Source organism: Mesoplodon densirostris, chromosome 7, assembly GCF_025265405.1.
Source record: "Mesoplodon densirostris isolate mMesDen1 chromosome 7, mMesDen1 primary haplotype, whole genome shotgun sequence".
Taxonomy (NCBI): Eukaryota; Metazoa; Chordata; class Mammalia; order Artiodactyla; family Ziphiidae; genus Mesoplodon; species Mesoplodon densirostris.
Genome location: NC_082667.1, coordinates 112,252,944 through 112,279,294, shown reverse-complemented (window position 1 = coordinate 112,279,294; position 26,351 = coordinate 112,252,944). Strand labels below are relative to the sequence as shown.

Sequence of the window (26,351 nt, the reverse complement as noted above, 5' to 3'; positions counted from 1 at the left end):
GAAGAACAAAAGGAAAAACAACCTGAATTCTCAATTATAAATTCTCCATTTAGTGTCACATATTTTCAATCATGTTGTTACTTTAAGGGAAGACAAACATGTTTGGGAAATAAGAACTCTGAAAAGCTAAGAAGAAAATTACACATGCTTATAGGGAGAAACTTAACTATACAAAATGAAATTCAGAAAATTTCCAAGCAGCTCTAACCAACAGTAGTGAGGCTAAACAACAAACAAAAACAGAGAAACAGGGCAAGGCCTAGATGTGCAAGTAAGAAGTTTCAAATAAAGGTTTACACAAGGTGGCATATACACCCATTGTTTTTAGAAAAAGAAAGAAATGAGTTCTTTGTGAAGCATCAATACATCTCAATATTACTAATCAAGAATTTCAATACCATAGGAGAAAAAGCTGGAAACATACATAAATGTTCAATAACAGAACTCATTAGATATATTATACCCATCTTTAGGATGTTCTACAACCATTAAAATGATGCAAAGAAGAATATTTAATAATAGAGAAAGATTACAAATGTGAGGGGAATAAAGCAGATTATATAGTTATTCTTTTTACAAAAAAATATGTATATATAAAATAGAGTAGTTTTAACTTTTTTTTTGGCTATAGTTTCTAGAATGAATAAAAATATGTTCATAATAGGCAAAATCCCAAATGTCCAAATGTTATTTTTTAAAAAGGTTTCTCTTCAGAAAAATAGCAATAACTAGTTTAGCCAACGTTTTAGTATCCTACCTGAAAGAGTCGTGTAAAGATGTCGAATTCAAACACTGAAATATAATCATTGCAGGTCAGATCAATAGTGGATTTCAGAGCCATGGCCTCCAGCCCAGAACTGATGGGATGTACTTCATGAAGGGCCTGTCTGAAGCTCTTCCAAGGTACTATTGTCCTAGGATGGGAGTGGGGGTAGGAGAGAAGGCACAGAGTGAGATAACAGATAATTTCAGGCATTGCTACATTCAAGGAAAAGAGAGCCACATTAAGCTCTCACTATCAATTTCAATTTTCTTAAAGAAGCTGAACTATATTTTACATTGAGAACAGAAAGGGCATAAATGATACATTTCTTAACTTTCTAATGAATAAATTAATAATGGAGACATCTTTTTCTACTTTTCTTCGGCAGAATGCTACAAGTTCATTCCCTTTCTCATCCTTCTTCAGACATTTGTTCTATTAGAGAAGCATTGGAAAGAGAGATAAGATTATCCTTTTTGTATAACAGATGTAACCTGTGTCCAGATCTTTACTAACTGAAAGCTTGTGTTTAACTTTTTAAAAGCACATAAAACACTCTGTGTTCTTTTGAGGAACCCACACTATCAAGGACTTCACTAGAGGAATATAGGCTTAAGGTACAGGAAGAACAGAGTTCTGATAGAGATGAAGAAGAAATTATTTAACATAAGAATGATTAAACCCCAGATATGGCTAGCAAAAGATATTGTGGGATTTCTATTTCTCAAGATCTTAAAAAAAAAAAAAAAATCTCATTGCCTTTGAAAAGTTTATGTATTCACCTGCCTGAAAGTAAGAGAACAAGTGGCATTTCAAACTCTTTTCTAATGTAGCTAGTTATTAAGTTAAAGGAACAAGGTTAAACTCATTCCCATTCTCTTCAACTAAGTTTTTAAAAATCACTAATTATTCTATATTTAATGTTTAAACATGATTTTTTTAAATAAATCAAGCGTTTAACAAACTTCAAATCAATATGTAGTATATACCTGAAACTAACTTAATAGTGTGCGTCAACTATATTTCAATTAAAAAGAAAGAAAGCATTTAAAGAGAGATTTACATTAGGATCTGTATATTCAACTAAAATTTTTATTGTTTTCTACCTTTTCAGTTCTTTGAACCAAAATTTCAGAGGATATTCAAGAACATTTATATTAATACTTAGAAACATAAACTTGTCTCATAAATCTGTCTATATAATGTAAGACTTCTGAATATCAAAAAGACAATATAACAAAGTGGAAAGACAAGCCGTAGACTAGGAGAAAATATCTCTAATGTAAGTGACTAACAAAGAGTTAGTATCTTACAATAGGAAAAAGAGAAACAACTCAATAGGAAGATGGACAAGTCAAGAATAGGAATAGGAAGGTCAGAATAAGAATCTTGATTGGTGACAAATGTGAAAAGGTGCTCAATCTCCCTTGTCATTTAGGAATATAAAGCAAAATATGATACCAATTCATATCATCAGTGTTAGTCAAATTGCAGAGCTACTGGAACATGTGTACACTACTTATAGGAATATAAACTGGTACAACCACTGTGGAAAGCAATTAGGCAATATTTGGCAAAGCAGAAGATGTGAAACCCTCTGACTCAGCAATTCCACTTCTAGGTATGTAACTATTGAGAAACTCTTGCATATGAAGACAAATACAATTTTGCTTTCTGCAGCACTGTTTTGCAATAGCAAATAGTTTGAAATGTAAATGTCCATTAACAGCATAATGGATGAGTAAAGAAAGAGAAGAGCATTCAGTCAAAGAGCGTGGGTTTCAACGCAACTGCAAAGGTTTATTTCTTTTAAAAAAAATAATCAGAGCAAAAAAAGGTTGGGAAGTAGGTACACACATACTACTTTTCTGTTTCCCATGTTTTAAATATTCCATCAATAAAAAACTAAACAAAAACCCAAAACACAAGCTTCAGTTCTTCATAGTTCATATTCATTATTTTGAGTCTTACTTTTCCCCAAAAGCTTTCCTCCAAAATTCTGCAGCATCTGCTTTAGTAATCCGAAATGTGTCTCCTTGAAAGAGTCCACTTGGAAAGATTCCTTTTAGTTCTGCCAGCATGTGGCTGAAGATCAGGGACAGTTTGGTTAGGTTTCGCCTACAAATGATCAGAAGTGCAATGATTAAATGAACACATAAAATTATTTTTATTTTAAATGTGCTGAATTCACTACACCAGGTGTGTAATTATAACGCAAGAAAGACTGCTGCATTCACTAGGTCTACTCCTTTCCCTCTGTTCAATGTTTTATGGTAAATAAGAAAAATTTAACAGTGATCTATTTTAAGACTTTTAATTTTAAATTAATCAGATCTAATAACTGAGCATAAACTTACATGAACAAACTTACTTTTTTAGGATGACAGGTAAAGAGGACTCAACAAATAAGTGTAAGAAGTTGTACACTGTTATAACCATTCACTCACAAAAGAAATGTTAGGAAAGCAAAATATATTATTTCCTGCTTTGCATGAACTAATCTGGATGTTTAAATTACCATAACTCATCTAAATTTTAAAAAAAGGGGCTTCCCTGGTGGCGCAGTGGTTGAGAGTCCGCCTGCCGATGCAGGGGTCACGGGTTCGTGCCCCGGTCCGGGAAGATCCCACATGCCGCAGAGCAGCTGGGCCCGTGAGCCATGGCCGCTGAGCTTGCGTGTCCGGAGCCTGTGCTCCGCAACGAGAGAGGCCACAACAGTGAGAAGCCTCTGTACCGCAAAAAAAAATTTTTTTAAATAAAAAAAAAATAAAGGCTTCCCTGGTGGCACAGTGGTTAAGAATCCGCCTGCCAATGCAGGGGGACAGAGGTTCGAGCCCTGGTCTGGGAAGATCCCACATGCCGCGGAGCAACTAAGCCCGTGTGCCACAACTACTGAGCCTACATGCCACAACTACTGAAGCCCACGCACCTAGAGCCTGTGCTCTGCAACAAAGAGAAGCCACCACAATGAGAAGCCCGTGCACCCAATGAAGAGTAGCCCCCGCTCACCCCAACTAGAGAAAGCCCGCGCGCGCAGCAATGAAGACCCAACACAGCCAAAGATAAAATTAATTAATTTTTTAAAAAGTCAATTTTTGTCATACAAGTGGACTATGAAATTTCAAGTCAATTCATGATCAATTTTATTGCCTAAAAATTCTCTTTAATACAGATAGATTTTTCTCTTTTAATCTATACTGGAGGGTCACCACTAGTCCCATCTTTGTCTTTCCTGGATAAAATGCTGCACTAAGTCTCTATAGCCCTAACTTTTCTGCAAAACACTGCTGAAATCTTTCTAATCAGCTTTTCAACAAATCAGCTTCAGTTTTTTGTTTCTTTTGGTTTTTTTTTTTTTTTTTTTTTGCGGTACACGGGCCTCTCACTGTTGTGGCCTCTCCCGTTGTGGAGCACAGGCTCCGGACGCGCAGGCTCAGCGGCCATGGCTCACGGGCCCAGCAGCTCCGCGGCACGTGGGATCTTCCCGGACCGGGGCACGAACTCGTGTCCCCTGCATCGGCAGGCGGACTCTCAACCACTGCACCACCAGGGAAGCCCCAGCTTCAGTTTTTTGATATTTGTCTTCCTGCACTTGTATTAAGTTATATTCTTTCTAGTTTCCTATTTCTGAAAGCACCTACAAAAGTGATAAAATTAATATTCTTTGAAGACAGTCTAAAATAATTCATATGCTAAATAGCTCAAGTAAGATAAAAACTACAAGCACTTATCCAATCCCTAAACTCCATTAACTGTTTTCCTCCTGGTACTTTGAGAGCCTTCAATTATTGCTGGCTAGGACTTTTACTATTTTATCAAAGAGGAAACAAAAATAGAAACTATCGAGAATACATCACAGATAACATGATAGAAAATCTGCAAAGCACAAATTAGTCCCAATGACTTCCCAAAGACTTCTGCAGGACACCAGACTGCACTCAATATTTATATAACATTTTGCCAACTGTTAATCCTTAAAGATAAGCAGGAGAGAGTCCATGATTCCCTTAAGATATGCTAAGCTGTTGAGAACCTACTATGTGTAAAGAGCTATGCTAAACGGTATAGCAGAAAAACGTGTATCAGAGAAAATACTGGGTGGGCCAAAAAGTGCCTTCAGTTTTTTAAGTAAAAATAAAAGACACATTTTTCATTTTCACCAAGAACTTTATTGAACAATGTATTCACCCTTTTGTTCCACTACCTTCTGCCATTTTTCAGGCAACTTCATAATTCCATCTTCCCAAAACTTTTTATCTTTTTGAGCAAAGAACTGTTCTAGGTGACTTTTACAGTCTTTCAGGGAATTGAAATTGTTTCCATTAAGAGAATTTTGTAAAGACCGAAATAAATGGAAATCTGAAGGTGCAATGTCTGGTGAATACAGCAGATGAATCAGAACTTCCCAGCCAAGCTGTAACAGTTTTTGCCTGGTCATCAAAGAAACATGCGGTCTTGCGTTATCCTGATGGAAGATTATGTGCTTTCTGTTGACTAATTCTGGACGCTTTTCGTCGAGTGCAGCTTTCAGTTGGTCTAACTGGGAGCAGTACTTGTTGGAATTAATCGTTTGGTTTTCCAGAAGGAGCTCATAATAGAGGACTCCCTTTCAATCCCACCATATACACATCACCTTCTTTGGATGAAGACCGGCCTTTGGTGTGGTTGGTGGTGGTTCATTTCGCTTGCCCCACAATCTCTTCTGTTCCACACTATTGTACAGTATCCACTTTTCATCGCCCGTCACAATTTGTTTTAAAAATGGAATGTTTCATTATGTTTCAGTAGAGAATCGCATGCGGAAATATGGTCAAGAAGGATTTATTCGCTTAACTTATTTGGAACCCAAACATCAAAGCGATTCACATAACCAAGCTAGTGCAAATGATTTTCAACACTTGATTTGGATATTTTGAGTATGTCGGCTATCTCCAGCATGGTATAACGTTGATTGTTCTCAATTATTGTTTCGACTTGATAGCTATCAACTTCCAACTGGTCTACCCGACCGTAGAGCATCGTCCAGTGAGAAATCTCCAGCATGAAACTTCAAAAACCATTTTTGACACGTTCGATCAGTCACAGCACCTTCTCCATACACCGCACAAATCTTTTGTGCATTTCAGTTGCGTTTTTACCTTTCTTGAAATAATAAAGCATAATATGCTGAAAATGTTGCTTTTTTTCTTCCATCTTCAATATTAAAATGACTACACAAAAATTCACCAATTTTTATGTCTTTTTTTTTTTTTTTTTTTTAGCGGTACGCAGGCCTCTCACTGCCGTGGCCTCTCCCGTTGCAGAGCACAGGCTCCGGACGCGCAGGCTCAGCGGCCATGGCTCACGGGCCCAGCCGCTGCGCGGCATGTGGGATCTTCCCGGACTGGGGCACGAACCCGTGTCCCCTGCATCGGCAGGCGGACTCTCAACCACTGCACCATCAGGGAAGCCCCCGATAAGTCTTTTTTTAAATGCACACTGATATGACAGCTGTCACATACAATCTAACAAAATTGTTTTGAATGAAGTTAAAGACAACCAAGTGCTACTAGAGCCATCTTGCAGAAAAAACTGAACGAACCTTTTGGCCCACGCAATACATATATCATACTCCCAAGGTTACAACAGAACTCTTTCTGCAAGAAACAGGTTTGAATCTTACTTCTTCCTGAAAATGTCTTTCCTTAGTTTCTCCAATGTCATCCTCTCTTGGTTCTCCTACTTGCTTTTGTTCTTCCTTTGGCTATTCTTTCTATTCTCCTAACATAACTATTTCCCAAGAATTTGCTCTCTATCATTTTCCTTTATTTCCCCATGTACTCTCTTGACTCTTCCTTTGCAATCTCAAGGCTTCAAAAACTGCTTTGCAAAAGATTCCCAAATCTTAGCCCTTAGTAGCTTTCCAACTGCCTACTGCATTTCTCCATTCAAATGTTAGCATCACAAAACAACACATTCAAAATTAAACTAACCTTCCTTGGGGGTTGGGGGGGGTCAGTAATAACAGATTTTGGGAATTTGGGATTAACAGATACACACTACTACATACAAAATAGATAAACAACAAGGACCTACTGTAGAGCACAGGGAACTATATTCAATATCTTGTAATAACCTATAATAGAAAAGAATATGAAAAAGAATATATATATAGGGCTTCCCTGGTGGCGCAGTGGTTGGGAGTCCGCCTGCCAGTGCAGGGGACACGGGTTTGAGCCCTGGTCCGGGAAGATCCCACATGCCGCGGAGCAGCTAAGCCCGTGCGCCACAACTCCTGAAGCCCTGGCGCCTAGAGCCCGTGCTCTGCAACGAGAGAGGCCACCACAATGAGAAGCCCGCACACCGCAACGAAGAGTAGCCCCCGCTCACCGCAATTAGAGAAAGCCCACGCACAGCAGCAAAGACCCAACACAGACAAAAATAAATAATAATAAAATTTAAAAAAAAAGAATATATATATACAACTGAATCATTTTGCTATACATCTGAAACACTGTAAATCAACTATACTTCAATTAAAAAAAAGAAAAACAAATTTGTTACTTGGAATTAAATAAATCTTTATACCTCTAAAAAATAAATAAACTAACCTTCTTTCTCAAACCTGCTCTTTCTTCATGTTCTCTATTTTCTGTATTTAATGACACCATCTTACTTCCCACAAGTTCAGAACCTTAGAGTCAGTCATCTTAGCTGCCTCCATTTTCTTTATTCTGCATATCTGACTTGTCAATTTGCTAATCATTTGTTGTCAATCCTACCTTTGAATTTGTATTATTATTCTAATATGCACTCCTTGCTACCTGCGCCTACCTACTCCATAATTCAAACTTCCGTCTTCAGTCTATTCCTATGCACGTTCAATCATACCACATATAACTGCCTTTCAAGGAGGGGAAAAAAACAATTTCTACAGTACCAATGGGACAAAATCCAAACTCAACTTTGATTTTTAGACTTTCCACTAACCTGGGTCTAACCTACCTTTATAACTAATTTCACTAGTATATTCTACTCAAACTGAACATTTTACCTCTTCTTATACATACTACCGTTATTCGCTTTTGCACCTCTGAACCACTGCTTATTTGTTCCTTAGTCTGCAAAAGACCCAGCTTAACTGCCATTTCCTAAGAAGCCAGCTAGAAGCAATAAACCTCTAAAATACCCCCAGTATTTTCACTGAAGTTCTCTTATGTCATCTGAACCCATCTTGTACTACAGTTATTTGTGTACATGAGGGCTGAATTCACTTCTGATATATATTTATATCCCTTTGGCATCTGGCATAATTTCCAACCTTTATTATAGCTTTAGAAAACATCTGACTGCATACTGTGTGCTAGGCACTAGGGATGGATACAACAATGCAACAAAACAAAATTCCTGGTTTTATAGCATTCACATTCCCATGGCAGAGTATCAGGTAGTAGAAGAAAAAGGCTTTGAAGAAAAACAAAGGAGGGTATGAGAAGAGAGGCATGTTAAGATTGCTGTTTTAGAGGGGGTGGTCTTAGGAACCTCTCTTATTGTTGATTTTTAAGCCAATTCTGAAGTGAAGGCAGGAAGCGAGTCTTTGGATGACTGGGCCATGTCAGCATCTTTGACTCTTTAAATAATTTTCCACTGAGAATCTACCAGGTATCCAGTACTATGCTAAATCAGAGATAAAATATACATACCAAAATATAATGAACAAAAAGCTTTTTTAATTTGTGAAGTAAGCCACAAAAAGGTGAAAGTTATTGACCACAAAGATGTAATGGCACCAGGTGCCTAAGAGCAATTTGAAGTGCTGACTGAAATAGTTACTGAAAATCAATTTAAGACACTTTCATACTCAAGGATGCATCCCCCAAAAAGCCAGCTTACATTTCTGAAAACCACCAGAGATGTGCACTGTAAGCATCACACTTCTTAAAATGAAAAAAAAAGAATCTACAAAAGCCCATGGGTCAAGGTATTTTGTAAGTGGTCTGAGTTTAAATTCTGTTTCAATAACATTTTAAGGCCTTAGGCTTATGGCTCAGTGTCTACAGTGTATAGGGCATAATTTAATCAGCAAATCTGTCTAAACATGTAAACTTAGAACAATGAGGCATGATGGATATTTGGGCTTATTACAAGTAAGCAATACATTTCGAAATTCTGTCAGCAGTTACTTCAATTCATACAATATGTTCTAACATTTCTCCAAATATCCACAAAGAAACACAACTGTTCTATTTTTTGTAAATGCCCTGAAGACAAAACTTTTCTTTCTTTGAGTAGCAGCCAGTAGGATCAATACAAGCTTTTCTTTAACTCAGTATTTGAAGGTCATTTTTACTACCTTTCACGCTAACCATTTACATCTAAGTAACTGCAAATTCTACTCTATAGCTTCCATCTTTCCCTTCTCTTGTCCTCTCACAACTTCCCCATAATCAAATGCTGATTCAGTATGCAGTGTCAATTTTTAAAAAGGTTCAAGACTGGTGTGAGTTCTTTTCCTCCTACCTCAGGTCCTACTCTAAAAGCCAATGTACCTTTGTACCTCAGGCCTAAAGTAATGGTATACATTTTCTTGTGCATAATTTCAGCTAGTAAGGGACTAAGATTTATATGTCACTAATACTTAAGTATATAAAAATTAAATGCACAATTATAGCTTCTGTTTTAGCTTCGAAAGTAGAAAGATAAATACAACCTGATAGAAACCACAATCACCATTTCTATAGAGCAAGCAAGACAGTGTGGGAAAGTAGCCTTTATATGAATATGAGACAAACAGAAAACTCCTCAAATGATGCCAACCAATGCATTTTCTATTACACAAAATACTGAAAAACAAGCTGCCTTGTAACTCTTGGCCAAAAGTACCTTGCAGAGAAAGAGGAAATGGAAAAAAGAACATAGTATGGGGAGATATATTAACCCTCTACATTAAAATGTATTTATTAATGTTTAAGACAAGTACGGAGAGTAGTACCACTCTTTTTTGTTTTAATGAGAATGTTCCATCCCTTAGAAGTACAATAAAAGTTTCAAGAAGAAAAAGACTGTTGAGAAATGAATATTCAGAGATTGAGATCTTCTTGGACTTCCCTGGTGGCGCAGTGGTTAAGAATCCGCCTGCCAATGCAGGGGACATGGGTTCAAGCCCTGGTCCGGGAAGATCCCACGTGCAGTGGAGCAACTAAGCCTGTGCGCCTCAACTACACCCGTGCGCCACAACTACTGAGCTTGCGCTCTAGAGCCCGCAAGCCACAACTACTGAAGCCTGCATGCCTTACAGCCTGTGCTTGGCAACGAGAAGCCACCGCAATGAGAAGCCTGCACACCCCACGAAGAGCAGCCCCTGATCGCCACAAGCAGAGAAAGTCTGCATGCAGCAATGAAGACCAACGCAGCCAAAAATAAATAAATATATTTATTTATTTATTTTAAAAAAGAGAGAGAGGTTGAGATCTTCTAGAAAAATATTAAATGATGACTTACAAAACAATCAGTCCAATATATTCATAAAGATATTCTCACTTAAGGTTACTTTTTCTGAAACTCCATTTTGACAGTCAGAGATAAATTCTAGAACTGACAAGCATGCTCTGTTTATTCTTTCTACAAAGGAGTACCTGAAAACATATATGATAATAGTCAAGACGACTAGAAATCTAAAATGTATTTCCTGGTCTCGCATTAATTTATTGTGTCCTGTGACGTTATTTAACCTCTCTGGGCCTCCATTGATTCCAATGTAATATAAGGAAGCTGGAACCAATTACTCTTAAAGATATCTTTCCATTTATAAAAATGTATAAATTTATGCTATATCACTGATTTGAAACTGGAAAAGAAACCTTAACTTCAGCAGTTTAATTTCATAAGATTGAAGAAGACATGAGAGAAAGAAAGCTAGCACTTTATCCTTATGTGACAGAGGACTAGAAATTATGTTAAGAAATAATAATTTTTAAAAGTATATTTTATTTCTTCCTGCAAAGAATTTAAATAAACTTATATCTTATGGAATTTAAACGAACAGTTAATTGTATGAACCATATATGGGGATAAATTAAAATACTGTTATCTACTCGTAACACTAGGGATCTGGCTAAATTCCAGAATCTGTAGTGAATTACTTTACTCAAAGAATTTTATCATTTCTGAAGAAATAACATGGAAACATCAAAAATCATCTCAGCTATATGAAAATACTATCACGTGTGAAAATGATTCAAAGACTCAGAAGTCTTTTTGATTTTTAAAAAGAGAAGTGGGGCTTCCCTGGTGGCGCAGTGGTTGAGATTCCGCCTGCCGATGCAGGGGACACGGGTTCGTGCCCCGGTCTGGGAAGATCCCACATGCCGCGTAACTGCTGGGCCTGTGAGCCATGGCCGCTGAGCCTGCGCGTCCGGAGCCTGTGCTCCGCAACGGGAGAGGCCACAACAGTGAGAGGCCCACATACTGCAAAAAAAAAAAAAAGAGAAGTGGAGCTTTCCTTTTGAAAACAATAATTTAGTTAATATGTATATAATTATAAAATTCTTCCAATTTCTGTTTGACTTTTATAATAAAAAAAATTTTATAATAAAACATTGGGGGAAAACCCCAATAATCTATTTTAATAATATCTGTAGACCCAATGATCCTGTACTTCCCAGCAGGTAAACTTCAGAATGATTAACACAATACAATGATTGACAAACAAACTGCACAACATTATACAATACCATTTTGGAGTTGTAAAATATTTCCCAAATGAGGTCACAATATAGCTCACTCTTTGCCATTCAGCCATGGTGTGAGCTGTAAAACCTACATAGATGATGATAAATAATTATACTGCTCAATAGTGAAGTGATCAATACTTTTAAGTATTTCATTTACTGGTACTATTTCAGTGATAACTGTGCTGCTTTTTCTATTCATTAAACTCCAAAACCTTATATGCAAACACTAGTGGTATCCAAAGAATGCTGAGTGAGAACATACTGAGATGACATTTATAACTCAATAGCAGCATCCTCTGCTCACAGTAATCAGCTTTAAAAATGGATACAACGGAACTTCTTTCAACAAAGCTTCACAGGAAGTCAATGAAGTACTGTTTAACTCTTATCTGCTTAAGCTGCTAAAAAAAGGGGGGGGGACAGCGAGGCAAAAAGCATCACCTATTCAAAAAAATTCTAAGCCAATATATCTAAAAATATCAATGGCCTTTTTCACTAAACATATTAAGTCTATTTGATAATATACTAATGGTCCTGCTTCTGAGCCCCCCAAGTTACATGGTAACAGATTACAACATTATCATTCAGAGCATTTTGAGCTGTTTCATAGAATTTTAAACCTAAAGAAAAACTAATCTAATTCACCAGGTAAAAGGGAAGGCAGCAGCCCACATGAGAATCTCCAACATACCCCTCATACTTCTATCAGATTAATCTTAAAACACAGATTCAATCTCCTTAATCCTTCTACACCAAAATTCTCAATGACTTCCCAATAACCACCAAAAAAGTTCAAGTTGCTCTGCTTGTAAGTCAAAGCACTCACAATATGGTCCTGATTCGCCTTTCTAGACATATACTACTCAGTATTTCCCAAAACATTCTATACTTTCCAGGCCCCAGGCCTTCAGTGATGGTGTTACATCAGTAATATATGTCCTCTCCTTCTCTAATAGTTAACATTAAGAGCTTACTGTGTATCAGATACTTTGTTAAGCTACATGTATACCTCATTTAATTCTCATAATAATGCTTTGAAATAGAAATTACTAATCCTATTTTACAAGGAGAAACAAAGACTTAGTGACATCAAATAACCTGCCCAAGGTCACAGAGCAAATAAGTAGCAGAGCAGGTCTGTGATTCAAGAGCCCAGGCTTGCTGGTATGATACGTATTTCCTTTCCAATGACTATGGTTACTGAAGTCCTGCCCATTCAAAATTCATTTTAAATGCTATCTTCTTGGTGTGGATGCTGGGGGCGGGGGAGGGGGGGCAGGCGGGGCGGGGGGGCAGGCGGGGAAGGATTCCCAGTCTTCATTCAATGTCTACTTTCAAACTCAGACACCCCACACCACCTTGCTCACACTCTGTACTGGCTTCATCATGTTTTACTTTGTATCAGTTGTCCTATTCCCCAGCTGAATGACAACTCCTTAAGGGCAGGGGCAGTGAAGGTGCCTTACACACTCTATGCCCTACAGTGGTGACCAGACTGCCTTGCACTTAACTACTTATTTTTAAAATAAACTTTTTATTTTGGAATTTTAGATTTACAGAAAAGTTGCAAAGATAGTACAAAGCATTCCCATATACCCCTCATTCAGCTCTGGTTTCCCTTAATATATTACTGTTGTACATTTGCCAAAACTAAGAAACCAACATCAGTACAGTGCTATTAACTAAACCCTAGACTTTATTCAGGTTTCACCAGTTTTTTCCATTAATGTCCTTAACTATCCTGGGATCCAATCTAGGATATTACGTTATATTTATTCGTCACATCTTCTTAGTCTCCCCTGGTCTGTAAAAGCTTCTTAGTCTTTCCTTGTTTTTCATGACCTTAATAGTTTTGAGGAGTACTGGGGTTAGGTATTTTGTAGAACATGTCTCAATATGTAAAGCCGATGTTTTTCTCATGCTCTGACTGGGGTTACGAGTTATGGACACAATATCACAGAAGTGAAGTGCCTATCTCAACACATCATACTGGAGGGTACATGAAGTCCACATGACATCACTGGTGATGTTAACCTTGACCACCTGGTTAAGGCAGTAAGTATTTGCCATGCTTCTCCACTGTAGTCACTACTGGAAAAGATTTATTTTTTCACAGATATATTCCTTCTTTCCTAACTCATGTAGAACAGATCACTTACACCCATCAGTATTTTTAAATGATTAATGTGATACATTCTCATTAAAGCACACACCATAGAGACATAATATTTATAAGTTAATACCTATGGTGTTAGTGTGGTTGGAAAAAAACAAAAATAGCTTAAAACTCATTGTGAACATTCAGCAAATGTTCACTAAGTTACATTAACTTATGGTACTATCATCATTATTTCCTAAAGAGTTCAAGAATATAATCAGACTTCTCTATATTTCAAAACAACCTTTGAACTGACTCAACGCAAGTTCTGAAAGACAGCTATGTAAGTTACATACACTGGAGCATCTGTCTGCAGCTAAAAGCATATTAACCCTGAGAACTGATTACTATTTCTCTATACCAGTTCCTTAAGGAACATACAAACACATCAGTAACATAATACAGAAACCTCCAAAACTTCTCATACCCTCCCCCTGCAACAAATGACAAAACCCACCAAGCACTTTTCAGAAGTTTTATCCTGTGAATTTAAAAAATAAACTTAAAAGTATATAGATACATAGACAGACAAAGCAAATTATATACCGAGCAAGAGACAGCTCTAATACAATCTAATCAAGTATATAGAAAGTATATCTAATTATCATTAATTATTTAACTCCTGAGTATATGACATATCAGACATCCATTTCCATTTAAATATACTGTTTCTCTGAACAAACACAGAGTAGCTACTAAACTTCGTTATTCTCAAAACTTGGGAAAGATAATGAAATTTTCTTTATCTATCTGCATCTCCTCTGTTTGGAGTCATCAATACCAGAAAAATCTTCATCACTGCCATTTTCTTCAATATATTTTCCATGAAAAATAATCCTCCTCAAGTTCAAGATTCTATGTCTCTGTAAAACTCTGGTATTAGCATTTTACTTATTTAGTTAGTAGTATTTAGTATTTAATTAGTAGTATTTTTATCAAATTCAACATACTTTTATTAAAAAGCTATAAATAAAGACAACATCAGGTAACACAGGAAAGAAGGTGTTCCTGGCCCTGACTAGTTATCAAAGCAGACTCACATTTAGGCAGACTTTGGTGAGTGCAAGAGTGAAGTATCAATAAAAATGAAGAGTCACATGAGCATGAGTAGGAGAAGCACTAATTAAAACTAGTATAATTCAGGAGGCTTCTTGGATTTTAAAGAATAGATGGGATTTTAACAGACAATATGGAAGGGAAAGGGATTCTAAGCCAAGGGAATGACCAAAGCAAAGGCTCAGTAGAACAAAGTTCAGGGACTCAAAAATAAACGAACATGGCTAGAATGTAGAATCATGGCAGCATAGGATAAAACTGAATAACACAGGCAGGACTCAAAATGTAGAGATTTAACTACCGGGGTGAGAGATATTACAAACGCAGCAGGAAGTTATTAAGGGTTTGGAACTGGGGAGTGACATCGAATCTGTTTCGAGGCCATAAATGACAGCAAGCAGTATGAAAGATGAAACAGTGAGGAAACGACAAAAGCAGCAAGCTCAATCAGGATGGTACTGCAGTAGAAAGGTAATGGGAGCCCAAACACGGGCAGTAAAATAAGACAGATTTGAGAGATACTGCAGAAGTAAAACCAAGAAGATGAGATGACTGAGTAGGAGAGAGAAGATGATGAACCTGAAACTGAGCCTGAGCAGCTGAGAGTAGGGTCTTAAAAAAATACATATATATTAATAAAGCTAATACATTTAAAGGGCTTACTATGTGTCAGGCATTTTAGATTTTTTATTATTTAATTAATTTTCATTCACAATCCTCTAAGATTGATTCGATTATCCTCACTTTATACATTAACAAACCTCAGCTGAAAGAAATTAATCCAAGATGCAATCTCAGTAACTCACACCTGTCACCACTACATAATATTAACTGAGGGAACTCAGAAGAGGAAGTTGGTTTGCTAATGAAGAGGATACATTCAATGTTCAGACATGGCGAGTGTGAGGTGTCTGAAAGATATTAATATGGCATGTCTAGCAGGCAGCTTGGGAAAGAGGAGCAAGTAGGGAAAGAGATTTGTGAAATCATGTATAAGACTGTTGACACTGTTGGGAGTGACCTGTCTGTCTGCTAATTCCCTCACAAAGGATAATCAAAATGAAATAGAATATTTATCAAACCAACATGTTGCACACCTTAACCTTAAATAATGCTGTAAGCCAATTATATCTCAATAAAATTTTAAAAATTAAAAAGAAGGACTTCCTTGGCGGTCCAGTGGTTAAGATTCCACTCTCCCAATGCAGGGGGCGCAGATTCGACCCCTGGTCAGGGAACTAAGATCCCGCATGCCACGCTGTGTGGCCAAGAAAAAAGAAAATTAAAAAGAAACTGAAGTACAGTTTTGAAAAGATTTGGAATTTCTCCCTTTGGGAGTAGGGGGGTAGGTAGTATGATGGAGTCAGAAAAGGACAGGAGTGGCAGGCTTCTCTTATTTAAAACAAAAACAAAACCATGTGAAAAATGTTTGGAAACACTGGGCAATCAATGTTTTAAGTGTGCTATATTCACCCTTATAAGAATATCGTGCTAATTTTTTTAGTTGTTCTCACATGAGGCAGAATTAATGCCACTCTTTGAGACCCAATCTTTGTTTCTCCATATCTTCTATGCAGATGAAACACACTGAGTTGATGAAAACGCACTGAGTTTCTTAACACTTCTTCACAGATTCTCAAATGTTAGGGCTTCTAGCACCTATTCAGCAGTATTTATCATACTTCCCAGCAGGAAAACTTATATGGAACTTAAGTATTAGAGGCACTGTGCAAAAGTAAACAACATTTACTGTGTTTACTAAACCCAGTAAAGTAAAACTCGTGATAAAATTTCAATTATTGTCAAAGGAGCAGAGGTATATTCATGAATGGGGGAAAATAAAGCATAAGAATACATAAAAAATGGAGAAAAATCATAAATGTATCTTGACTTGAATACAAGAAATTTAAAAGCTTCATAAGAGTTCCAAATTAAACCTCTCATGATGAATTTGTAAAAATCTTCAGAATGCACAAACTTTAAATCTAACAAATTTAGAGACATAACTAAAAATATAAAAGGTAATTTAATAACAGAATACAATGAACTCTATTCCAGTAATTTTCACTAATTTATTTATTTCATAAACATTGAATGCTTACTATATGGCAAGCACCATACTTAAACTTATTTAGGGGAAATGGACTATTCCAAACCCTGAGTAAACCAAAAACCATTAAATAGAGTAGGTATCAAAATCCATTCCCCACTCTCACATACAGACACAGTCATATACACATGTGTGTACAAGCATGCGTATTAGACCATGATGGTATTACGGAAGAATTTTTGCTATACGTTCCCCATAAAAGCTAACTCTTATTTCTACAAGCTGTTCAAAAATACAGAAAGAGAACTCATTCATTTTGATTACTTCCATAATCAAAGACCATGAGAAAAAAACTATATGCTAATTTCACTTACCAGAATAGATGGCAAAATCCTAAACGATTATTAAATAGAATCCAGTGAAGCATTATATATCACCCTAGATATCTGCCCCAAAGAAATTAAAATATATGCCCACACAAAGATTTGGACATGAATGTTCCTATTAGCTGTATTTATAATAGCCAAAAACTGGACACAACTAAAATGTACATCCAACAGGTGAACAGATAAACAAATTGTGGTACACCCATATAATAAAACTACTTAGCAAACAGAGGAATAAGCTATTCATATGCAATATATATATATGATTATTTCATAGAGCCAATGACTTTATTTCCACTATAGTTCACTTACCGCCTTAGTCCAAACCACCATCATCCTACCTGGATTACTGCATTTGACTCCAGACTGGTCAGTCATCTTGTTCTTTCTGGATTGCTTGGCAATGAGCTAACTAGGACCAGGGGCTCCTCCTAACATCTTCCCAAGGGACTTCTGCAGTCTCTAGTTACCAGACAGCTGGTTCTTAGTAACTCCTGTAAATAGGTGGCACCCAAGACTCACACTTTTTACCTCACTTATCACACTGACCCCCATAAAAAGAGAGAGTGCAGGGGTGCATTGGGGTAGGTTGAGTCCCTTTCCTGGAGTCCAGTCTCATGATACAGCCAACTGTGCTCAACTCAAATACTCCTCTCCACAGGACACCAAGAGAATATGGCGTCTCTATACAGGATCATCCTTCCACCTATGAATTCAAGCCTGATGTTCACCTGGAATGTACTGAGAGCAAGATCTCAAAAATACTTGCTGAATGAATACTTGCATAAAGAAAACTTCAGTAGCCTGTGAACCAAGACATTTCTTTTTTAAAAATTATGATAAAATATACATGACATAAAATTTATTACTTCAACTATTTTGAAGTGTATACAACATTTTTCTTAACAATTTGCTCCCTCCTGTAATTTTTCAATAAGTGTATATCTCTAATTTTTTGTTTTGTTTTTTGGGGTTTTTTTTTGTGCTGTACGCGGGCCTCTCACTGTTGTGGCCTCTCCTGTTGCGAAGCACAGGCTCCGGACACGCAGGCTCAGCGGCCATGGCTCATGGGCCCAGCCGCTCCGCGGCATGTGGGATCTTCCCAGACCGGGGCACGAACCCGTGTCTCCTGCATCGGCAGGCGGACTCTCAACCACTGCGCCACCAGGGAAGCCCTCTAATTTTTTTTTTTAATCAAATACTTTGGTCCTGCTTTTTGTGAACCAGGCATTATTCTAGGTGCTTTCTAAACATTAACTTATTCATTATAATACTCACAACAATCCTATGAAAGCACTTTTAATGAGATATCTGAGGCAGAGAGAAGTAACTTGTCTAAGGTCATATACTGAGATAGTATATGGCAGAGGAGTCCATCTGGCTGATCCAGCTCACACACTTAGCATCTAACACAACGACTGCTTTAACCTCACTGCGCCATACTACATGTTTACTGACCTGTGTGTGTGCCACTAAGTGAAAGTCACACTGAGAAACTGCAATTAGGCAGTACCTTAATCACTCACCTAGTCTATAAAACCTTAATCCAGTGATAAAAAATAAAATAGATAATATTCAGTCACATACAGGCCTAAAGAGCCCTTCACAAAAGTTCATGTCAAGAGAACTTAGCTCAAGCTCACTGTTAACAGCAATAATGATGAAAGATTTCCTTTCTTAAGTGGCTTTTTTTTTTTTTTTTTTTTTTTTTTTTTTGTGGTACGCGGGCCTCTCCCTGTTGTGACCTCTCCCGTAGTGGAGCACAGGCTCCGGACGCGCAGGCTCAGCGGCCATGGCTCACGGGCACAGCCGCTCTGAAGCGTGTGGGATCTTCCCGGTCTGGGGCACGAACCCGTGTCCCCTGCATCGGCAGGCGGACTACTCAACCACTGCGCCACCAGGGAAGCCCCTTAAGTGGCTTTTTAATCATGCTCTTTGAAGTTAGAACAGAAGAATAGAAAAAGGATCACTATAATCTGGTTCAATGTTACAGGGAAAATAAAACATTCAACTAATTATTTTAAATGTAAATAATATAAGAAAAATACCGTAAGAATAAGAATGAAACAAGTTAAGAAATATTAACTCTGAATACTTAAATCATTTAGATATATTTTATTAGACACTAAGCAGGATGAGTGTTTTGCATGTAAAGGAGTGGGGGGAGGGTTTAAACAAAGAGGAAAGAAAAATGCTAATGAACGTTTTTTATTCCATTTCTTTAACAAATTTAATACATAGGATTTAAGCTTTCCGAAGATAATATATATTTCAGGTTCAATACACAGTAAGTAAAAGTAAAAAAAAATACATTGCCAGGATTCAAGTTCATAATGCTTCTAACATTTTCATACTACTAGGTACCTCTAGCAAGCATTTGCTGCTTTGTATACTACAGCCTGGCAAAAAAAAAAAAAAAAAAATTCTTGTAGCCAGCTTTTGAGCTTGTTCTTTAAGATGTTCTAATTTAAATGCAGTTGTAGACTTCACAAGTATTATGGTTTTAGAGCAAGTCTTGGTTGGCACTATTAGAGCAACGTGATTAGAAAAGGCTTTTGCACATTCTACTTGACATTCACTGCCTACTTCTCTATACTGCTCTGGTTTTATAAAAGTCACCACTGATGTTTTGAGGGGAGGCAAGGGAGGGTACCTTCACATTCTCTCTCTCTTTATCTGCATAATCAAGCCTATGCTCTATTAGAAATATTATAAGTGAAATTCTCTTGCTATGTGAATACCTAATGCTGTAGTAAATCACAGTATTGATATTTTTTGTGTTCAAATGACATGCCTATTAAAATGTTTTAACTTCCCCAAGTTTATGTAGTTTACCATTTCATATACTACTTGAAATATAGCCTCCATGGGATCATTTCTGCAATGTGAAATGAAATACACAATCATCATTCCTTTACATTCAAACAAAGAAAACCAAAGTAATTGGTTATAAACATGTGGGAGATAAGCTTAAAAAAAAAAAAAAAAAAAGGCCCTGGCACTTACTAGCTGTATGTACTTGGGTAACATATTCTAACTTTCCAAGCCTCGGTTTCCACATTTATAAAGTGTAAAATACATAAAGGCAAAGGCCATTTTCATTTTGTTCAACATAAAAGAGAGACTGCCCAATTAATATGTGTGGCGAGGTAGGGAGCAAGTAAAGACTAGACCACATTTGAACTTTTCAGGCATATAGCAAGCACGTAATATTAATGGCATCTGAATTTGCAAAAATCTCAAATTAAATTTTAGATCGAGACTCCTGCTTTCAGCCAAGAGGGAACTGCAGGGACTGGATTTATCCTCCTTGAAAGAACTGAAAAATTGAACAAAACATATGAAATAATGGTTTCCAGACAGTAGACATCATGCAGCAGAGGACTGTGATCCCTAAGAGAGGGGAAACAAACAGAAGTGAACTCCATGACTGACTGAACTTACTGCCTGGAGTTTCTAGGCCTCAGCACTGGGAGGGGGAACTCAGGCAGAGCCTGATAGTCTCTTGAGTTGAGGAGACAGAATTGTGAGTTTGGGGAAACCATGGCAGTTGGAGTCCTCAGTACAGAATACAAGAGAGGAGAGAGCTGCGTAGAGAGAGGAAGCTTAGGAGATCTACAGCTGAGCACTGATGAACACAGGGAAAGAACCACCTGAAAGGAGTACAGCAAACACTCCCCAGTTCTCACAAAGGAGGAGGAGGGGGGTGGAAATCTGTAGATGGGTAGAGCACGGGTAGAATCTAGCATGTGGCTAGATTAAAAGCTATTCATATATCCAGAGAAAACTCTAATCTGAAAAGATACATGCACCCTAATGTTCACAGCAGCACTATTCGCAATAGCCAAGACATGAAAGCAACCTCAATGTCCATCAACAGATGTATGGATAAAGAAGATGTGGGGTGTATGTGTGTGCATGTGTATACACATACATATACACACATAATGGAATATTACTCAGCCATAAAAAAGAATGAAATAATGCCATTTGCAGCAACATGATGGACCTAGAGATTATCATACTAAGTGAAGTAAGACAGAGAAAGACAAATACCATATGATATCACTTATATGTAGAATCTAAAAAAATGATACAAATGAACTTATTTACAAAACAGAAATAGACTCACAGACATACAAAAAAAACTCATGGTTACCAAAGGGGATAAGGGGCGGGGGGAGATAAATTAGAAGTTTGGGATTAACATATACACACTGTTATATATAAAATAAACAGGGCTTCCCTGGTGGCGCAGTGGTTGAGAGTCCGCCTGCCGATGCAGGGGATGCGGGTTCGTGCCCCGGTCTGGGAGGATCCCGCGTGCCGTGGAGCGGCTGGGCCCGTGGGCCATGGCCGCTGGGCCTGCGCGTCCGGGGCCTGTGCTCCGCAACGGGAGAGGCCACAACAGTGAGAGGCCCGCGTACCGCAAAAAAAAAAAAAAAAAAAAAAAGATCTATTAAAAAAAAAATTTTTTTAAATAAACAACAAGGACCTGCTGTATAGCACAGGGAACTGTATTCAATATCTATAATGGAAAAGAATCTGATAAAGAATAAATATACACACATACATAGAGAGAGAGAATTACTGCTGTACACCTGAAAATAACATGACACTGTATTACAAAATTAACTATACTTCAATTAAAAAAAGGTTAATTAAAAAAAACAAAAGCTATTCTGGCCCTGCCTAACAAAGTTTAAAAGGATCAAACTATTCAGCTGTATCCCAGAACACAGCTCAAGAATATTTATAAGAATACAAAGTATCCAGCACCTACCACAGTAAAATTAACAATGTCTAGCATCCGATCAAAAATTAGCAAACATGCAATGAAGCAAGAAAGTATGACTTAGTGAGGATAAGAACAAATCAATAGAATTAAATCCATGAGTGACATAGATGACAGATCTGACAGACAAGGATATCCAAAGTTATTATAACTATAGTTTATTTATACAAAAAGGTAGAGAAACTCTTGTACATGTTAAGACATGGAAAACATAAAAAAGATCTAAATCCAACTTCTAGAAATGAAAACTAAAATGGAAGGGACTCGCAGCAGATTAACTACTGCAAAAGAAAAGATTAACTGACTCAAAAACACAGTGATAGAAACTCCCCAAAATAAAACACTGAAAAAAAGTGAGCAAAGCACCAGTGGCCTGTGGGACAATATCAAGTGCCCAAATATATATATAAATGGAGTCCCCTGAAGGAGAGTAGAAGGAAGGGAACAAAAGAATTTTTTTCTGAAGAAATTATAAGATAAAAATTTTCAAAAACTATAAATTTTAGATTAAAATAGTACAAAGAGCAAATTATGACATTGTCATATCTCTTTCCCAAGTCCAAAGAAGACATTTCTATTCCACCCAGGAACCTTTATCCACTGAACCCCTCAAGACAACAATCTAAGCAGCTACAACCTATCCACAGGACCAGCAATTATTAAAATCTATTTACCAGCCTTGATATTCTGTTCCCTTGAAATGTACAATGGTTCAAACATAAAAAGGGGTGAGATTAGCCTGCCTTGCGCCAGAATTATAAAGCAGTATTGGAACAGTATAACAAGTCTACTCTTTAAGAGATTAGAAGGAACAGTACCAAAATGACAGCAGCATTAATCACTTTCAAAAATGGCTATAGCATTTCTGAAATGTAGACATCAATATAGCAGTTCTTAAAGTGTGTTATGCAATCCCTAGGAGTCCTTGAGACTCTTTCAGAGGGTCTGCGATGTTAAAATTATTTCCATAATAATATTAAGACACCACATGATTCATCTTTTCCACTGTGTTGATACTTGCATTGAAGGCACAAAGTTGGGTTGAGTCTGCTGGTGCCTTAGCTGAATCAAGGCAGGAGCACTGAACTGTACGTGTAGGCACTGTACTCTTCACCATGACTTGCAGTAAAAACAAAAACAAGGGCCTCCCTGGTGGCGCAAGTGGTTGAGAGTCCGCCTGCCGATGCAGGGGATACGGGTTCGTGCCCCGGTCTGGGAGGATCCCATATGCCGCGGAGCGGCTGGGCCCGTGAGCCATGGCCGCTGAGCCTGCGCGTCCGGAGCCTGCGCGTCCGGAGCCTGTGCTCCGCAACGGGGGAGGCCACAACAGTGAGAGGCCCGCATACCGCAAAAAAAAAAAAAAAAAAAAAACAAAAAAAAACAAAAACAAAATGCTAGTTGCACTTAAGAATATCCTTGATGAAGCAGGATAGACCATTAATTTTATTAAATTTTGAATACTGAGGACATTTTTTAAAACACTGTGTGTGACAAAATAAGAAGTACATGAAAAGCACTCCTGCTCTCCCCGCCCTCCCGCCGCCGTCGCCGCCCGCTCTTGCTTTCTCGCGCTCCCCGCCCGTTGCTCTCCGTTGGTTCTCTCGTTAGTCCGCCGCAGCTTCCTTAGCCACCCGCCGTAGTCTTTGAGCTTGCGACTCGCGGACAGGAGTCCTCGGCGCGGAGAGGCCGGACACGGAGTCGTCGCCTGAGTACCTTTCATCTGAGAAGTTCAAGGCACTTTGTAGAACTTCTGCCACACAGGCTGTGGGTCTTGCAGCACATTTGTAAGCAATGGCTGCCATCCGGAAGAAACTGGTGATTGTTGGAGATGGAGCCTGTGGCAAGACTTGCTTGCTCACTGTCTTTAGCAAGGACCAGTTCCCAGAGGTGTATGTACCTACGGTGTTTGAGAACTATGTGGCAGATATTGAGGTGGACGGAAAGCAGGTAGAGTTGGCTTTGTGGGACACAGCTGGGCAGGAAGATTATGATCGCTTGAGGCCTCTCTCCTACCCGGATACTGATGTTATACTGATGTGTTTCTCCACTGACAGCCCTGATAGTTCAGAAAACGTCCCAGAAAAATGGACTCCAGAAGTCAAACATTTCTGTCCCAACGTGCCCATCATCCTGGTTGGGAACAAGAATGATCTTCGAAATGATGAGCACACAAGGCGGGAGCTAGCCAAGATGAAGCAGGAGCCAGTGAAACCGGAAGAAGGCAGAGATATGGCAAACAGGATTGGCGCTTTTGGGTACATGGAGTGTTCAGCAAAGACCAAAGATGGATTGAGGGAGGTTTTTGAAATGGCCACGAGAGCTGCTCTGCAAGCCAGACGTGGGACGAAAAAATCTGGGTGCCTTGTCTTGTGAAACCCTGCTGCAAGCACAGCCCTCATGCAGTTAATTTTGAAGTGCTGTTTATTAATCTTAGTGTATGATTACTGGCCTTTTTCATTTATCTATAATTTACCTAAGATTACAAATCAGAAGTCGTCTTGCTACCAGTATTTAGAAGCCAACCATGATTATTAATGATGTCCAACCCACCTGACCCACCAGGGTCCTTCTGACACTGCTCTAACAGCCCTCCTCTGCACTCCCACCTGACACAATAGGCGCTAATTCAAGGAATTTCCTAACTTCTTGCTTCTTTCTAGAAAGAGAAACAGTTGGTAACTTTTGTGAATTAGGCTGTAACTACTTTATAACTAACATGTCCTGCCTATCCTCTTTCAGCTGCAAGGTACTCTGGTGAGTCACCACTTCAGAGCTTTACTCATTTTAACAGATTTCATTGGCATAGCTCTGGGTGGCAATCCAGTTTTTTGAAAATGTGCTCAGCCAGAAAGGCCCAAGTCCACGCAGCTGTGGCAAAGTTACAGTTCTGTGGTTTCATGTTAGTTACCTTATAGTTACTGTGTAATTAGTGCCACTTAATGTATGTTACCAAAAATAAATATATCTACCCCAGACTAGATGTAGTATTTTTTGTATAATTGGATTTCCTAATACTGATATTTGTCATCCTCACAGAAAGTGTATTGGTTTTTTTTTTAAAAAAAGAAAGTGTATTTGAAAATAAAGTCAGATGGAAAATTCAAAAAAAAGAAAAAGCAAAGCACTCCTGTTGTAATAACAGTTGTCCTCAGGAAACGCATTTGTACAATGTCTTTTTGTTGTTGTTTTTAAAAAAATTTTTTATTGGAGCATAGTTGATTTACATGTGCATAGTTGATTTACATGTGCAATGTTTAAATAGTTTAAGTAGTCGCTCTTTGGTGGAATACTTTTTTCTGTAAACCATATTTTAGTGTACAATTCAGTAGCATTAAGTACATCCACATGTTGTATAATCATCACATCTATCCATGTCCAGAATTTTTCATCATTCCAAACAGAAATGTTAGCAGTAACTACCTACTCTCTCTCGACCCAGCCTCCTGGTAACCTCATTTCTAACTTTCTGTCTCTATGAATTTGCCTAGATACCTCATATAAGTGTAATCATACAATATTTGTCTCTGTGTCTGATTTATTTCACTTAGCACAATGTTTTTAAGGTTCAGCCATGTTGTAGCATGTATCAGAACTTCATTTCTTTTTATAGCTGGATAATATTCCATTGTATGTATACATCACACATTGCTTGTCCATTCATCTACTGAGGGACACTTGGGTTGCTCCTACCTTTTGGCTACCATAAAATGCTGCTATGAACACGGGTGTACAAATATCTGTTCAAGTCCCCACTTTTGATTCTTTGGGGGTAAATACCTAGAAGAATCACTGGATCATATGGTAATTCCATCTTCAACTTTTTGAGGAACCACTAAACTTTTTAAACAGTGGTTGCACTATTTTACATCTCCACTAGCAAAGGATGAGGGTTCCAATGTCTCTTCGCCAACTTTTGTCAGTCTCCCTTTTTTCATAATAGACATTCTAATGGGTGTGAAGTGGTATCTCTTGGTTTTGATTTGCATTTCCCTGATGACGTTGAGCTTTGTTTCATGCACTTATTGGCCAACTGTATAACTTCTTGGAAGAAGTGTCTATTCAAATCTTCTGCTCGTTTTTGAATTGGGTTTTTGTGTGTGTGTGTTTTTCTGTTGAGTTGTTAGAGTTCTTTACATACTCTGGATTTAAATCCCTTACCAAATATATGTTTTGCAAAAATTTTCTCCCAATTTGTGGGTTGTCTTTTCACTCTCTTGTTAGTGTCCTTTGATGGATAAAGTTTTAAATTTTGATGAAGTTCAACTGATCAGTTTTTTCTTTTATTGTCTATGCTTTTGGTGTCATAACTCAAGAAATCATTGCCCAATCCAAGATCATGAAGATTTTCTAAGGGTTTTTATTTAGCTCTTAAATTTAGGTCTTTGATCACTTAAACTTAATTTTTGTATGTAAGTCCAACTTCATCCTTTT

The 26,351-nt window shown here is 37.8% G+C and overlaps 2 protein-coding genes across 4 annotated transcripts in view; one reads left to right on the top strand and one right to left on the bottom strand.

Moving 5' to 3' along the window:
• CBL (Cbl proto-oncogene) overlaps positions 1 to 26,351 on the bottom strand; it is a 99,023-nt gene that overhangs the window by 31,549 nt on the left and 41,123 nt on the right. For 2 of the 3 annotated variants that reach the window (XM_060103003.1, XM_060103005.1), the window contains 2 exons: positions 2,735 to 2,881; positions 758 to 914 (listed from right to left, as the gene is read on the bottom strand). In XM_060103003.1, the coding sequence (XP_059958986.1) occupies positions 758 to 914; positions 2,735 to 2,881 (304 nt within the window). The remainder of the gene's footprint in view (positions 1 to 757; positions 915 to 2,734; positions 2,882 to 26,351) is intronic. The other variant, XM_060103004.1, reaches the window with a different exon arrangement.
• Positions 23,459 to 24,971, top strand: LOC132493205 (transforming protein RhoA-like). Its single transcript, XM_060103523.1, has one exon. The coding sequence runs from the start codon at positions 23,712 to 23,714 to the stop codon at positions 24,291 to 24,293; it is 582 nt and encodes a 193-aa protein (XP_059959506.1). The 5' UTR covers positions 23,459 to 23,711; the 3' UTR covers positions 24,294 to 24,971.